General features: G+C 33.5%; 3 protein-coding genes and 1 long non-coding RNA gene across 4 annotated transcripts; 1 reads left to right on the top strand and 3 right to left on the bottom strand.

Moving 5' to 3' along the window:
• Positions 1-6,472: 6,472 nt before the first annotated feature.
• Positions 6,473-9,822, top strand: LOC127902764 (uncharacterized). The gene is made up of 3 exons (XR_008055338.1): positions 6,473-6,661; positions 9,321-9,388; positions 9,625-9,822. It is a non-coding gene; the product is annotated as an uncharacterized LOC127902764 (long non-coding RNA).
• On the bottom strand, positions 9,782-10,510 carry LOC127902753 (uncharacterized). Its single transcript, XM_052442757.1, has 2 exons — positions 10,121-10,510; positions 9,782-10,000 (listed from the first exon to the last, which is right to left on the bottom strand). Exons 1-2 carry the CDS (start codon positions 10,424-10,426, stop codon positions 9,959-9,961), a joined length of 348 nt encoding a protein of 115 aa, XP_052298717.1. The 5' UTR covers positions 10,427-10,510; the 3' UTR covers positions 9,782-9,958.
• Positions 10,511-12,222, bottom strand: LOC112497062 (uncharacterized). Its single transcript, XM_052441129.1, has 3 exons — positions 12,166-12,222; positions 11,441-11,923; positions 10,511-10,954 (listed from the first exon to the last, which is right to left on the bottom strand). Exons 1-3 carry the CDS (start codon positions 12,220-12,222, stop codon positions 10,511-10,513), a joined length of 984 nt encoding a protein of 327 aa, XP_052297089.1.
• Positions 12,223-12,275: 53 nt separating this feature from the next.
• On the bottom strand, positions 12,276-13,901 carry LOC127902280 (disease resistance protein At4g27190-like). Its single transcript, XM_052441130.1, has one exon. The coding sequence runs from the start codon at positions 13,899-13,901 to the stop codon at positions 12,276-12,278; it is 1,626 nt and encodes a 541-aa protein (XP_052297090.1).
• Between the last annotated feature and the right edge of the window lie 277 nt (positions 13,902-14,178).

Here is a 14,178-nt window from a genome sequence, read left to right on the forward strand (position 1 = left end):
CTAAAATCCTTACAACAAATCCAATATTTCAAAATTTAACAATCAAATTATTAGTACATAACTAATGAAAAAAAAAGTCCATAAATTTAAAATCTTGTTTAATACAAAACGTTAAAGTCTAAAGAGTGAAAAATTTTATAAGTCTTCTATACATAGGAAGAGAGTTTCCCGAAACCATTGCTCAACACCAACCAACAGGAGTGTAATGAAGATCAGTCCATTGACATCAAAATCCAGATCAATCCAAATTAATGACATCAAAATCTGATGTCAATCTTGAATCTATATAACAATAAAAATAAAAATATTAGGCATATATGTTATAACAAATAAATACAAGGAAAATATAAATAGAATAAAAATAAAAATCATAGTATAAATATTTACCTGATGTAATTGATTCATAAAATGCCATATCTTCAACTGAATATGTATCCTCTTCTATAGCAATACGAGAAGAACAAAGCCAATTTTGCCCACATATCAAGCTCTCTACCATTTTAGGATTCAAAGAAGCTTGAAATGGATCAAGAATCTGTCCTCCTGTACTGAATGCAGACTCAGAAGCAACTGTAGATATTAGGATTGCAAGAATGTCTTTGGCTACATTAGACAAAACTTTATACTTCCCACCATTTACCTTCCACCAGTTCAACAAATCAAATGAATCATCAAACTAATTTTCACAATCATCTAATAAATATTTGTCCACTTCATTTTTCAACTCTACACCATCCTCTTCCAGTTGCTTCTTTTTCCATTTTGAAAGTTTTGTTACCTTGGCTAATCTATAATCAACAATAACACTTTTTTTCTCTAACTCGGATGGAAAAATGACAGCATTAATAGATTGGTTTTGGCTACCACCATCACATCCAGGGTTATTATTTGTGTAAAAGTCATACAAAGAAGACAATAAGCCCTTAATCACTTTTATGAGCTCACACAACATTTTCATCATACAACTCCTCAAAACAAAATTTCACAAAACTCAATTTATAACGCGGATCAAACACAACAGCAACAATTAACAACTTATTTAGAGTGTTGAGGGAACCCCAATATTTGTCATACTTCTCTTTCATCTTCTTGGCCATTGCACTCAAATAAGAATCATCACTTAGTATCAATCCTTTTAAATTTGACTCTATAGAATGCATCTCATGAAAATACAAATGTGATGTAACAGACAAAGAAGCACTAAATTTTTTTTGTAATTTCATAGAAATTCTCCAAAAATTATTCAACACACTTGCATTCACCCAATCTATAAGTTCTGGTGGCCCAATCCTTTTTTTTTTCCACCTTCTTTCTCTTCAAAATAGGATCTATAAAATCCATCATCATCCACCAATCGTTCAAAAGCTTTTTGATATACAAGAGCACTCTCTAACATCAAATAGGTGGAATTCCACCTAGTAGGAACATCCATAACAATAATACGTTTAGAATTAAGTTTTTCATGCTCAACACATTTTATAAACCTTATTAATCTAGCCGGTGATGATCTTACATATTTCACAGCATTGCGAATGCTAGAAATAGAATTATTCATCTCTTTCAACCCCTCAGTCACAATCAAATTTATAATAGGTGCACAACATCTAACATGAATATAATCACCATTCAACACAAGCCCACCCCAGTTATTCAGCTTCTTTTTTAAATAAGAAATGACCAAATCATTCGAACTTGCATTATCAACAGTAATTGTAAACACTTGATCAATACCCCATTCAAGCAAGCAAGACTCAATCAATTTTCCAATTGTATCTCCTTTATGATCATCAATCTGGCAAAAGTTTAATATCCTTTTATGAAGTTGCCACACATCATCAATAAAATGGGCTGTAATAACTATGTAATTCAAATTTTGTATTGAAGTCCAACAAGCAGTTGTTATACAAACCCTATACTTATTACTAGCAAACACTTTTTTCAAATTATTCTTCTCATTTAAGTACAACTGATACACATCTCTAGCAGCAGTTCTCCTAGAAAAACGATCAAGTTTTGGACAAGCTTTGCTCATAAATTTCCGAAACCCTTTTTTTTCAACAAAACTAAAGGGCAATTCATCAATAATTATCATCTCAATGCATGCTTTTCTAAGGTCCTCTTTGCTACAAGATATTGCCACAAGATTACTGCCACCACCAGTTGTGTTATCCTCAAACACCAAGGTTTTTTTGTTTTAAATCAACTTTCCTATCAGCATAGGCTGTGCATGCTGACAAGTGATTCCATAAAGTACGGGTCCCAATAAATCTAGAATGATACGCATACACTTTAGAACAGTAGTTACACTTACATTTTGTATCATTCTCAAATTTTGTGTAATGTTCCCATACTTTTGACGCTTTTCCACCTTTTCCATTGCCTGCATGTGTATTAATAGCACTATCAGTTGTACTTTGAGTTGTTGAAGGTGTAGAGATATTAACTCCTGGATTATTGGATGAATTTGCTTCCATCTACAAGGAAAAAATTCCAGGCCATGAATATTGTCATTATCCTATTAATAATTAACAAATAATCGGAAAAATAACAATGCCCAGCAATCCGAATTTGAGAGCATGGCTAGTTAATACTGAAAATAATTAACAAAAAAAAATCCATCTGAGATAGAATACATATGTGAATTTGAGAGCATGACTAGTTAATACTGAAAATATTTTTGCAGAACAATGCCCAGCAAATGTTTGTCGAAAAGCCTTTTCCCAAAGATTGTAATAATAATAATAATTTTATTTATGTTAATCCGATTGTTTATTAAGCTTGACACTATCATAACAACCAAAAATTGACCAACTTTTATCAATAAAAAAAATTATAAAGCACCAAATCATGAAATCAAATGGGCTAGACATTTTAACAATAAAAAATTGATCAACTTGTTTCAAAAAAATAATAAATTAGTAAAATAGAAAGAAGAAAGAACCCGAGCATGTGACGATTTGTAGTTTGGGCAGCTTTTCAAGAAACGTTGTGAGTTGTGAGTTGTGAATTGTGATGTTGTTGTGTTCTATGCACGAGCAAATGAGCAGATATTCTTTAAACAAGAGAATTTGAGTTTAGGGTTCTGAGAAAGTTGCTAAATATATTTTTATATATACGGGTTGACGGGTCGGGTTGGATTAAAAATTTGCAACCCGACCCAACCCGCAAACAGTGTGGGTTGAAAATTTAACAACCCAACTCGACCCGTAAATTTTATCAACCCAACCCAACCCGCAAAAATTCATACAGGTTGGGTCGAGTTCACGGGTTGGTGCCCACCCCTACTTTTATGTATTTAACTTTCTTGTGATTTAATTACGTGTGTTTTATTTTAATTAAGTATTTTATATATTTTAGGGGCATCATGGTTATTTCACAATGAACGAGAAATTAGACGGTAAAACGGACATCACTTTTGAACTTAAGACAGTCGAAAACCTTAGAAGGAGCATTAAAGGAAAAATGTCATTGTTCACATGTACGGTATTGTCTACGTTACTGTTCACGACACTGTTCACATAGACAGAACGATGATGTGGCATTGACTGATGAGGTGTCATGATTCTATTGTACTAAAATTCTTATGTACTGTTGATCGATGATGTGGCAGCATATCAGTGGACCAAAAATTACACGTACGGTACATATATATACACATAATTATTTTCAACCAAACCGCGTCACTGTTCAAGCCGGTTGACTATTCAAACTGCGTGGTCAAACCGTATCACTGTTCAAGCCGCGTGGTCAAACCGCGTACTGTTGACTAATGACATGGCGCAATCCTAAGCGTCCAAACTGTTTTTAATCCGATGTCCATGATTTACTCAATGTATCTATAAAAAGGGGACCTCGCCCCCCTAATTTGGCATCTCTGAATCCATTTTTGGACTCCATTTTCTGTAATTTCTTCTCCATCTTGTATTTTCTATGTATTTTAATAAATTTCCATTTTGCCCCTAGTTCAATTATGAGTAGCTAATTTTCTTTCAAGCTTAGGTTGAAGGTGAAGTCTCAACATGTGTCATGGGCTTTATTTGGTAAATTTATTTTCTTTTCCCCTCTAATTTTTGTGGATGATTTGACTTTTTATCGACAAATAATAATAATATTGTCTAGATACCGTCCTGATTTCACCAGCTCCCTAGTACAAGGTTATTATTATTTGGCACGATAAGCCCTTAGCACCATATTGATTAGAGTGTGGTTCTTGAGATGTGGATTCCCCCCTCATGATTTAATTGGCACTATTAATGAATATTTAGCCCATGGTGCATGTTGATGCGAATCCAGATACCTAAGTGCTTCAATCATAATAGTTTTCTCTTCAATTTATTCTCGCCATTTTAATTCAAAATTTAGGATAATTTAAATAACTTCCACCACAAATCCAACCACCCATTTAGAAAAATTAATTCTACACACAATTAAAATCCACCTCCTCGTGGGATCGACACTCGTCACCATTGATTTATTCTACAATAGATTCGTGCACTTGCGAGTTCAATAAAATTTGCACAACAACATGTCATTTCAAGTTGATCATGGATCCAGAACTGACAACTTGGTGCTATCGTCCAAGGTCATTAAGTCTAAACGGAACGCCTTGTCGTCGTTTAGGAAGGGTTTAAGTTTCACGTGAAAGGCTTGCGATCAAGTAGTTAAGTTTGTTGGTTTTGGAGGGAATCATCTGGATCTGTAATGCCAGCAGCAGCTGATATATATGCTGGTTCTGGTTTCATCTAGATAGATGGAAGAGAGAGTGATAATGAAGCATTAGAGAGAGTGAAACTTTTCTTAGTGTTCTCTGTATTGTGTTTGTCAGCTTTGTAACCATTGAAACTTAATAAAATTACTCCATGAGTTGTTTTCTCCAGTGGATGCAGGCACTGTTAAAGGTGCAAAACCCCTTAAGTATTTGTGTGTTCTTGATTCTTTATGTTGATTTTTCTTTGATCTGATGATTGTTACGAATCTTGGAGTTTTAATTAGATTTTGGGGGTGAAATAAATCTAGTGTAAAGAGGGTTTGTTTCACAACATAATTAATAACTTAAAATTAAAGGAATTAGATTGAGAATAGTCTTTTTTTTAGGATGGAGGCTCATAAATCTTCAAGAACCATTATGTACTTATTAAAATTTCAAAATCATTCGGATTATGACATAGCAAAAATTTGATAGTACATATGTTGGAATACACCAATTCATAGATGCATTTGATTATTGTTTTCATAAATTTTAACCAGGAAGGATGACATGATAAAATTTGATTTTATTGTATGGTTGATTTCATATTTCATGTGTTCACTTCTTAATATAATCAAATTTGATTTGGCATATTTTGCAACTGTATAAATATCAATTATGATCAATCAAAATGGTTTCAACACCTTTCAACCAGACATATTTATAATATAATATTGTCAATGAGCACACAAAAATGAATTCATACAAATTTAGTTTTGGAATGCTGTAGCTCTTAAAATAATTATTGTTAGTTGTGCTGTAGAAATAATTTGTTGTGAAAAGAATCAGATAATTGTTGGCTAAATTTTATTTTCAGAAGTACTGTGAGTTTTAAAAGCAGTTATGGAAGTTTGGTAAATTTTACTGTTAAAATGCTGAGAGAAAACAAATGATTAAAATGTATATAATGTAGAATACTGTGAGTTTTAAAAGCAGTTATGGAAGTTTGGTAAATTTTACTGTTAAAATGCTGAGAGAAAACAAATGATTAAAATGTATATAATGTAGAATACTGTGAGTTTTAAAAGCAGTTATGGAAGTTTGGTAAATTTTACTGTTAAAATGCTGAGAGAAAACAAATGATTAAAATGTATATAATGTAGAATAAAATTTACTTATACATATAAAAACATGTACATATAATATTTTTAATTATGTATTATAATAATTTTTACTAAATATAAAATTTATAATATATTGATTTTTTTATATTTTTACCTTAAAATAATTGTTAATTAAATTTATAATATAGTGAAACAAGTTTAATAATAATTCGACCAACAAATTGATATTAATAAATTTATACTGATGAATTGCAATAAAAATTTATTAAAATATTGATTTTTTTTCCAATTTGAATAAGGATAATTTTGAATTTAGGTAATAATTTTGAGAATATTTATATAATTATATTAAAGGATAAAATTAATTCTCAAAATGAGAATCTAAAAAGTACTCGTTCCCTACTTTTTAAAATCAGTTATAAGAGAAGTTGATTTTAACAAAAATAATTTTAATTTTTTACTAAGTACTAAAATTAACCTTTAATGTTTTAAAATTACTTTTAAACCCCAAATTCAAAACGAGCCTTAAACCACTTTTGCAAAAGCAGCCGTTACATGCATCACCAACTTTTTAACAACCAACTTTGTGACCGTCATGCGACGGCTAGACTGCTGTCACTTATGTTACTAACCACGTGACGTAAAGAGCCAATTGGCATACTATTATTTTAGAGTTTTAAATTTGTTTCTAAATAGAAAACTATTCGCTGGAGTCAATATTTTGAAAACCAAAGTCCCAAATTCTCTCGTGTGCGTGCCTGGCCAGCATCCTAAACCTTACTGGTTGCCGGAGAATGGCGTAAAACGGCGGCGATCTTCTTCTTCATCTTATTCTCTCTCATCGTTTCAGGTAAGCTTGTGATTATGAGTTTCTTGTCTTTCTTAGCTTGTAATTATAGATTTTGATTTTTTAATTTGTATTGTAGCCGTTAATGTAAATTTTTGTCCCGCCGGCAATTTTTTTTTGTTCCTACAAGTTGAAGCCCTTCTGTTCTTGTTCCATTGGTGACTTTGCTCACTCAAATTAATTTCGTTCGGCGGAATCAAATGGATTCATTTGGATTACTATTGAATTTAGCTTTCATTTCAACATTCATTCTAATGTTTTACAATTATGTATTTAGATTTACTTTAATTTTATGTTTAAAGCTTCTACATTGAATAGCTGAGCTTGGGTCTTAGTTTCATTTTCTAATTAACTTGTTTTGGTTTATCTTATATGCTCACCAAGGGCTTGTTATATTGTCTGATAAGTTATATAACATTGCTGATTCTATATTTATAACGTCATGTTTTATTTTCAGAAATTATAATATAAAAGTTTTTACAATGGCAAGCATCTACAAACTGAATTGACTTGTAGAATAAGAGCTTCGAGTAGTGTTATGATCTTGAATAAATGAAAGTTCATATTGTGTAAGAGCATGTAGATGTAAAGCATCATTACCATTTCTGCAAAGTGCTTTCATTCTGTTCAGATGCTTCTCTTGAACTTTGAAATGTGCCTCGTTGAAGTCCTAGCTATAACTACTAGCTTTGATTAATTAAGTTCCTATACTAGCTGAAACAGATTTATTTAATTAATTAATTGTGTATGTACTAATTATATTGAAAGTATTTGAAAAGTTTTTTGTCATGAATGACTTCTAAATGACTTAAAAACCTAAAGGATATGTGAAATAATGCTCATTTCACTTGAACGAGCCTATTAATACTTGTATCTCTATGATTGTTAATATTGGCTTAAGCGTTTCAGTTAAATGGTTTACATAACAAGGAAAATAATTTAATGGAAAACTTTCGAGTTCTAACAGAAATATAATTGACTATGCAGATATAGTTACTTTATGGTATACAAATCATGTTGCCTTAATCTCAATGTCCTATGACCTATTTTATTTTATAGTCTTTCATTTTTGCCATGGCTTTTTGTGTTTATAAGAATGGAAATAGTGGGATTTGGTGTATCTTAGCATCTTTGGAAAATTCTCTTTAAATGTGGCAAACAAAAATATACATATAATCAAGTTTGTTAATCAACTATCATAACTGGCTAGCTAGTTCTTGCCTGCCTTGCTGCCATTACCCAGGCCATTACATTGCATAGCATAAGGAATAGTGATTAGGTGATTATTAGTGACTCGTTGAGCTTATTATTGACCAAACAAACATATTCCCCTTTACCCACAACTTAGTTTGATTAGTTATTAGACCATAAAGAGCGTTAATCTGTTCATTGGCTTTGTTATTTTTATTAGGTTTTTCTGTCAACAAAACTGTTGATTTCTTATAAAAATATTCATTGATTTTTAAACACCTAATCATTGGCTATAATGAAGCTAATTGAAACTCTTAGGCTTTGGATCAATTTCTTCTAGCAAGATACAAATGAGCAGAACCTATATCCTCTAAGTAAATTTTTCTAATATCCTTGATTTGGTAGTATCTGGCGGCCTGAAATCCTCTAGATTTTTTTAACACTGTCAATGTTCTTTTTACTCTTAAAAGGGAAAAAAAAGGTTATATCTTTCATACCCTAATTGTAAGTTGGCCTTGACTTAACATGCCTTCCTGAGGATTTCCAAGATTCACAGGCAGCCCCCCTCCCCCCCCCCCCCCCTCCAAAAAAAAAAAAACAAATATGATTTTGCAAGATTCACAACCAGGCTATATTTAATTTATTGATTGTGTGCACGTACTAGTTATATGTTGAAAGAATAGGAAAAAGTATTTTAACATGAATGACTTAAAACTTATTGCTCAGTAAACAAAATCTGCATCAGTGCTAGAAAATGTATTTATTGTTTGTATTTTTTATGGATTTGCTTAAGAAATGATACGCGAAATAATGCTACATTGTATTAGGAATAAATTGAAGAGATTTATGTGTTATTTAAATTTCAGATTGAATTTTAAACTTTCAATACATGCATTGAAAGCTTAGATTGTTTAAGAAATTATTAATAGACACATGTTTTATTAGTGTCATCTATGGATGATAGTGAGGATCATATGTCTATTAATAATTCTTGAATTGTCTAGGCTTGAACTGTTTGGGAATGCATAGTTTTCTATGGTAGCTAGTAGCTGAAGTTTTTTTCCCACGTAAAATGGGTTTTTCGCTGGCTGCTTCTCATCTTCCGTGGGTGCATACTAGATAACACATAAACACTCATATATCTATGTCGTGTGCTTGGAGAACTATAGGGAGATGCTGCCGAAATTTCTATAAACGTAGAAGAAAACTTTAAAGTACTTGAGATTGAAGAAACTCATGCATTCTTGAGAGGGATATATTGGACCACTTACCTTTTGTAAATATGAAGGGAGTGTTGGACATATTGATGGGAGTGAAGGAGCTGAGTTGGATGGATGTAATTGGTTATGGTTTGGCTGAGTTAACTTGGCTTTGAGCTTGTAATTTTGTTTATAAATGGAGTACTATCTCCAATGTTGGTTTATAAATATGTTTCAGCTGGCTGACCTAATTTTTTGTTTCTAAGTAACAGGCTTTATATCTGTAATTGATAGGCAACTGAAGTTCTCAGCTGTGGGTGAGGATATTTCTTTACAGAAGGTATTGGAAACTGTTTTTTACGTTAATTATTGTTGTATATATACTTTAATTTTCACATCTTTTTCTCTGATTCTTGTCGCTTTGCTTGCTTTCATATGTATAAATTCTAATGAAATTAACCATAAAATTGTATAATGATTTTTTTAATTATATTGCAAAACTGAGCACACACGAAAATATCTTGGTCAGTAGTAGAAATGAAGAACTAAAATGATTTATCTAACTAATTTTTGTAGTGCATTAAAAGGAGATGGTAATGGAGAAGAGTTGGGTTGGTTTGGCAAATTGATATCCAAGTTATATACTGATGGGGTTGAAAAATTTATAGATTTTGCATTTGAGAATGTTGTTGGTGATGCAAGAATTTATTATCCTTGTAAGAATAACACAGTCTGAAAGGATCATTAAAATTGCATTGCAAATTTAACAGTAAACTGAGGGACCCATTCTAAATAATTCAGATGAAATTGCGAAACAAGCCATGGGATTAAATAAATGAAATAAAAATTAATTACCAGTTGAGCCTTCTTCTAAAAATTCGCAACTCCAAGTCATAAGAAGCCTATGAAATTAGTCGTAATGCGTAGAGTATATCGACGACACCGCCAACAGCTGAAAGAAAAATTCGTATTGATCAATTTAAACTTACTATGTAACAAATATTGTATTTAAAAAAAGCAAATTTTGTAAAAATTTATCATGGGAGACAGAGAGTAATATGTATATCCGTACCTTCTCAGCATGTAACTGTTGTCTGGTTGCGTTTAGATCATTATTAGCCCAACACCGTTGATCCGCTCTCTCTCCATGCTGGACGTTTACTCCCGGAGGCGTGATTGATTCTCCAGTAGTGAAAAAATTCATCTTGGGACAACCAATCACATACAACTCTTGCAAAGATGGGAATTCAAAGGTGTAATTGGCAGAGCAGAAACTTGTGAGGCTATCTAAATCACGCAGATCCAACTTCTTCAATTTGCGGAAAACAATCTCTTCCTTTTCAACCCCATCTTTGTCATTTATTACCACCTCTGTCATTGCTCTGCATCCGTATACATAAAGTGATATGAGTTGCACTAGAGTTTTTGCTGTGGAGGATGTTACCAAGTGTATCAATTCCTTTCAACCGAAAGCTACAAGTTTTGTTAGGTTCCGAAAAGATACCGATGATGATGGCAATAGAATTAACAGACTTTGACAATGAATTACTTTTAGAATTTCAAGATACTGAAAAATGGGGCCAAGTTTGGAGTCTTGTTTGCACAGCTGCTCCAGATGATAGTGCCAGTACAGCTGTAATTCTTTTATCATTGCCAACTTCCCCGCATGTTTCTCTAAGCATCCTTCCATCGAAAATAGCTCTTCGTGGGATGGAAAAAAAAGCAGTGAGAGCATTTCGAGATTGTGAAATCTCTCAAGTACGTTCCAGATTGGAAAACAAGCTGAATCATCTGCAGCAATCTCTAGTTGTCTAAGACTGCCAAAAAGGTGTTGTGGGAAATCGGCCTGCAAAATCATCTTCACATCTTTTCCACTTAGTGATAGTTCCTTCAAGTTGGGTACGATCTGATCATCATCAATCATAATAACTAATGAGGTCAATTGATGTTCTTTCAAATAATTTTGAGTAATCCAATCACAAGCAGTGACTTTATAGTATTTATTTTATATTAATTTTACCCTAAAAAATTTGAATTAGTGATAAAATTCATTATATGATTTTTTTATATGTTAGTTTTAGAGGTAATAAAGAAATTAGGGAAAAAAACAAAATTATTTTATTGCACGATAGTAAATTACTAATTTATTTTGCAAGTTTTTCTATATGGAAAGACTAAGGATTCTTTTATAAATGCTATACCTAAAAAAGTTCATATAATTATTAATTTACCACATTGATCCCTTAGTCTGGTGTCCCTTAGTCTAGACTAGCAAAGATTATTGTATAACAAAAGTTTTCAATTTATTAAGTATTAATTTATCGATGCTTTGTCATATTTTTCAAAGTTAAAAATAAGCTATTGAAAAAAAATCTAGAAAATGGTTTCATACCTTTTCCAACGGCAATAGGGGCTGTTGTGCAGGAATACCAAGTTGATCATTCTCATTATTCTGCGATAAATCTGCAGCGAATATCTTTAATTTGTCACAACGATGCACCAAAAGCATTTCTAGCGCGGGCCATTCCAAAGTATGCATTCCAGGGTACAAACATCTAAGTTTTGGTAGATCTTGGAGTCTCAGAGTGGTGAGCTGTGGAAAGACAGAATAAGAATTTGTCACTTGATCCGCTCTGTTTTCAGAAATGATCTCCTGTAAATCCTCACAGTGGCGTATATCTAGGTGTTGGAGCTGCTTAAGGCTTCCGATCATAGACGCTGAAAATATGTATTTTAATTTGTGACAACGCCACACAATCAATCGTGTTAAACTCTGAAAGTGAGGAAACACGGCCGCCGGAATTTGATTGCAATGCCAAATCTTGTCGACATTAATTGCAGATATCTCCAAAGCCTCCAAGTTAGGCAACACTACCTAAAAAAAAGAAGAATTTCTTGTTACATCCAATATGCATATGAGAAGCACTTGTTGAAATTTTCTTCTTCGATTACAAATTAGTGAGTGCGTGAGATTATTTTTCCCCCTTTTTTTTCATTTTCTTTCAATTCTTTAAACGATTTAATTATTTTCCACGTATGATATCAAAAGAGAACTCAGGATAGAATAAAATGTTATATATATATATATATATATAAAGAAAATGTAAGCTTACGCACCTTCTCGTTGAAAAGCAGGGTTGAAGTATCCAAAGTGATTTCGCTGGAGCCATACATAGTCGTCGATCCCTCTTGCGACACTGGTCTGTTTGGTGATGCTGAAGGAGTCTTCACTTCACGGCAGAAACTTCACGAGAAGAATCTTTGAGAGAGATATATAAAAATTGAAGGTTTGGGCATTCTAATCCTTCAGGAAATTCACGATTACTATTATTTCTTAGAGAGACAGAATTGCATTTTCGAAGTGCATCGTCATCTGGCCAGTCCCACACATCCTCATTTCTCACCGAAAACACATGTTGGTGGCGGCATGCAATTGATATTGCGACATCGCGAACAACATCATGCATTGAAAATCGTTCATTGCTGTCACCCTCAAGCAACAAACAAGAGTCTCTAAGTTCATGGACCAATGCATATAATTTGTCTCGTGCATCTTCCATCTTATTGACTCCTTGAAATATACCCAAACCCATGGAGTACTTAAACAAGTCCAAAGTATGGATACTGTTACCCATTAGACTGCAGAGCTGAAAAATTTTCTGGACTTGCTCACCTTTTAAATGGTTGAAACTCAGCTCAATACTTGAATAAGTCTCTGCAGACACTCCTTCGAAGTTTACCATTGAAGGCGTTCGGAGTTCTCGCAAGGAATTCTTCCATTCATGCAGACTCTTGCTTCTCAGTGCCTTTGCCACTGTAGTCAAGGCAATGGGCAAACCTCCACATGCCCTGGCGACGTCTATTGCTGTAGATTTCAACTCACGATTTTCAACATCATCACCGGCCATCATCTTAAACAATCTCCAGGCTTCTTCTTTATTTAAATTGTTTATCAAAAAGTTGTCTTTAGATCCCATTTTTAAGAGGACACTACGATCTCTTGCTGTCAGCAGTAGTTTGCAGCCTTTATGATCTTCTCCAAAAGGAATTCCAACTGTCTCCAAGTCAAGGTGTTTCCAGATGTTATCTAAAACCACAAGGATCTTCTTCTCATTTCTCAATCGCTCAAATAGTCTACTTGCTCTTCTAGATTTAACTTCCTCGTGCAACTCCAAGCCCAACTTCTCGGCAATTTCCTGTTGAATCTGTTTTATGTCTGGAGTTTGCGAAACCTCTGAAAACACCACCATATCAAAGTGCTTGTCTTCCATAGCTTGCCTGGCGACCTTCTTTACTAGTGTCGTCTTTCCAATGCCGCCCATGCCGTACACCCCAATGACGCTGACATTAACATCGATCAATGCGTTTTTTATAGCCTCCAAAGTAGAACGTCTTGATTTGAAGGCCTCGTAGCCTTTGTGAGACTTGAGCCAAATCTCCTCCGGAATGGTACGGTAGGAAATTCTATCATCAAATCTCTCAGCTTCTTCTCGGAGTTTAAAAAGGGCCTCCTTCTCTGTTTCTGCTTTCTTTCCATGCTGATAGCGAGTAATCCAATTAGGAAACAGCCCCATGAGACATCGTTCATTTGCTTTCTCTTCGTCTTGAATGAATTCGGCTGCCTGCTCAATGCTCTTGTTCGCATTAACCAGCCATTTCTCAACCTTCTCTTCAATCTTTTCACTTTTTCTTTCAGCCTCAGAAACTCTGCGCTGAATGCTTTCTCTTTCATCCTTGAGCCCATCGAGTTCTGCCTTGAGATTCTCAAAGTTGGCAGCGGAGTTATACCAATAACTAAATTCGCGTTGTGCGTGAGGAGACAAGCAGTTTACAATGCTTTTCAAAATGTCCATTTTTTTTTGGGTTGGGGGGGGGGGGGGGGGAACGAAATAGAAATAGAACAGGGTCAACGACCGCGCAATTGATAATCAAGTAGAAGCAAAACAAGGCAAAATTGGAAAAAGAAATTATATTTGTACAAAACAAGGGGAAAATCAGTGTAACAGAAGAGAATCAAAGTGTTTTTGAGATCAGAAAATTGAAACAAGGAAAGGGCTGCTTGATCCAATGAAAATTGGAGAATTGAAGAAAACGGCTAGCAGGAGCAGTGACCACGATAAACAGAAGCAA

This window comes from Citrus sinensis, chromosome 5 (genome assembly GCF_022201045.2).
Source record: "Citrus sinensis cultivar Valencia sweet orange chromosome 5, DVS_A1.0, whole genome shotgun sequence".
Classification (NCBI taxonomy): Eukaryota; Viridiplantae; Streptophyta; class Magnoliopsida; order Sapindales; family Rutaceae; genus Citrus; species Citrus sinensis.

Coding starts and splice junctions, on each gene's coding strand:
- LOC127902753 (XM_052442757.1), bottom strand. CDS start 10,426: ATGACAGAGGTGGTAATAAATGACAAAGATGGGGTTGAAAAGGAAGAG. Junction 10,001..10,120: donor AACAGTTACATGCTGAGAAG/GTACGGATATAC, acceptor TTTTTCTTTCAG/CTGTTGGCGGTGTCGTCGAT.
- LOC112497062 (XM_052441129.1), bottom strand. CDS start 12,222: ATGTATGGCTCCAGCGAAATCACTTTGGATACTTCAACCCTGCTTTTC. Junction 11,924..12,165: donor CCCTGCTTTTCAACGAGAAG/GTGCGTAAGCTT, acceptor TCTTTTTTTTAG/GTAGTGTTGCCTAACTTGGA. Junction 10,955..11,440: donor CCCTATTGCCGTTGGAAAAG/GTATGAAACCAT, acceptor GATGATGATCAG/ATCGTACCCAACTTGAAGGA.
- LOC127902280 (XM_052441130.1), bottom strand. CDS start 13,901: ATGGACATTTTGAAAAGCATTGTAAACTGCTTGTCTCCTCACGCACAA.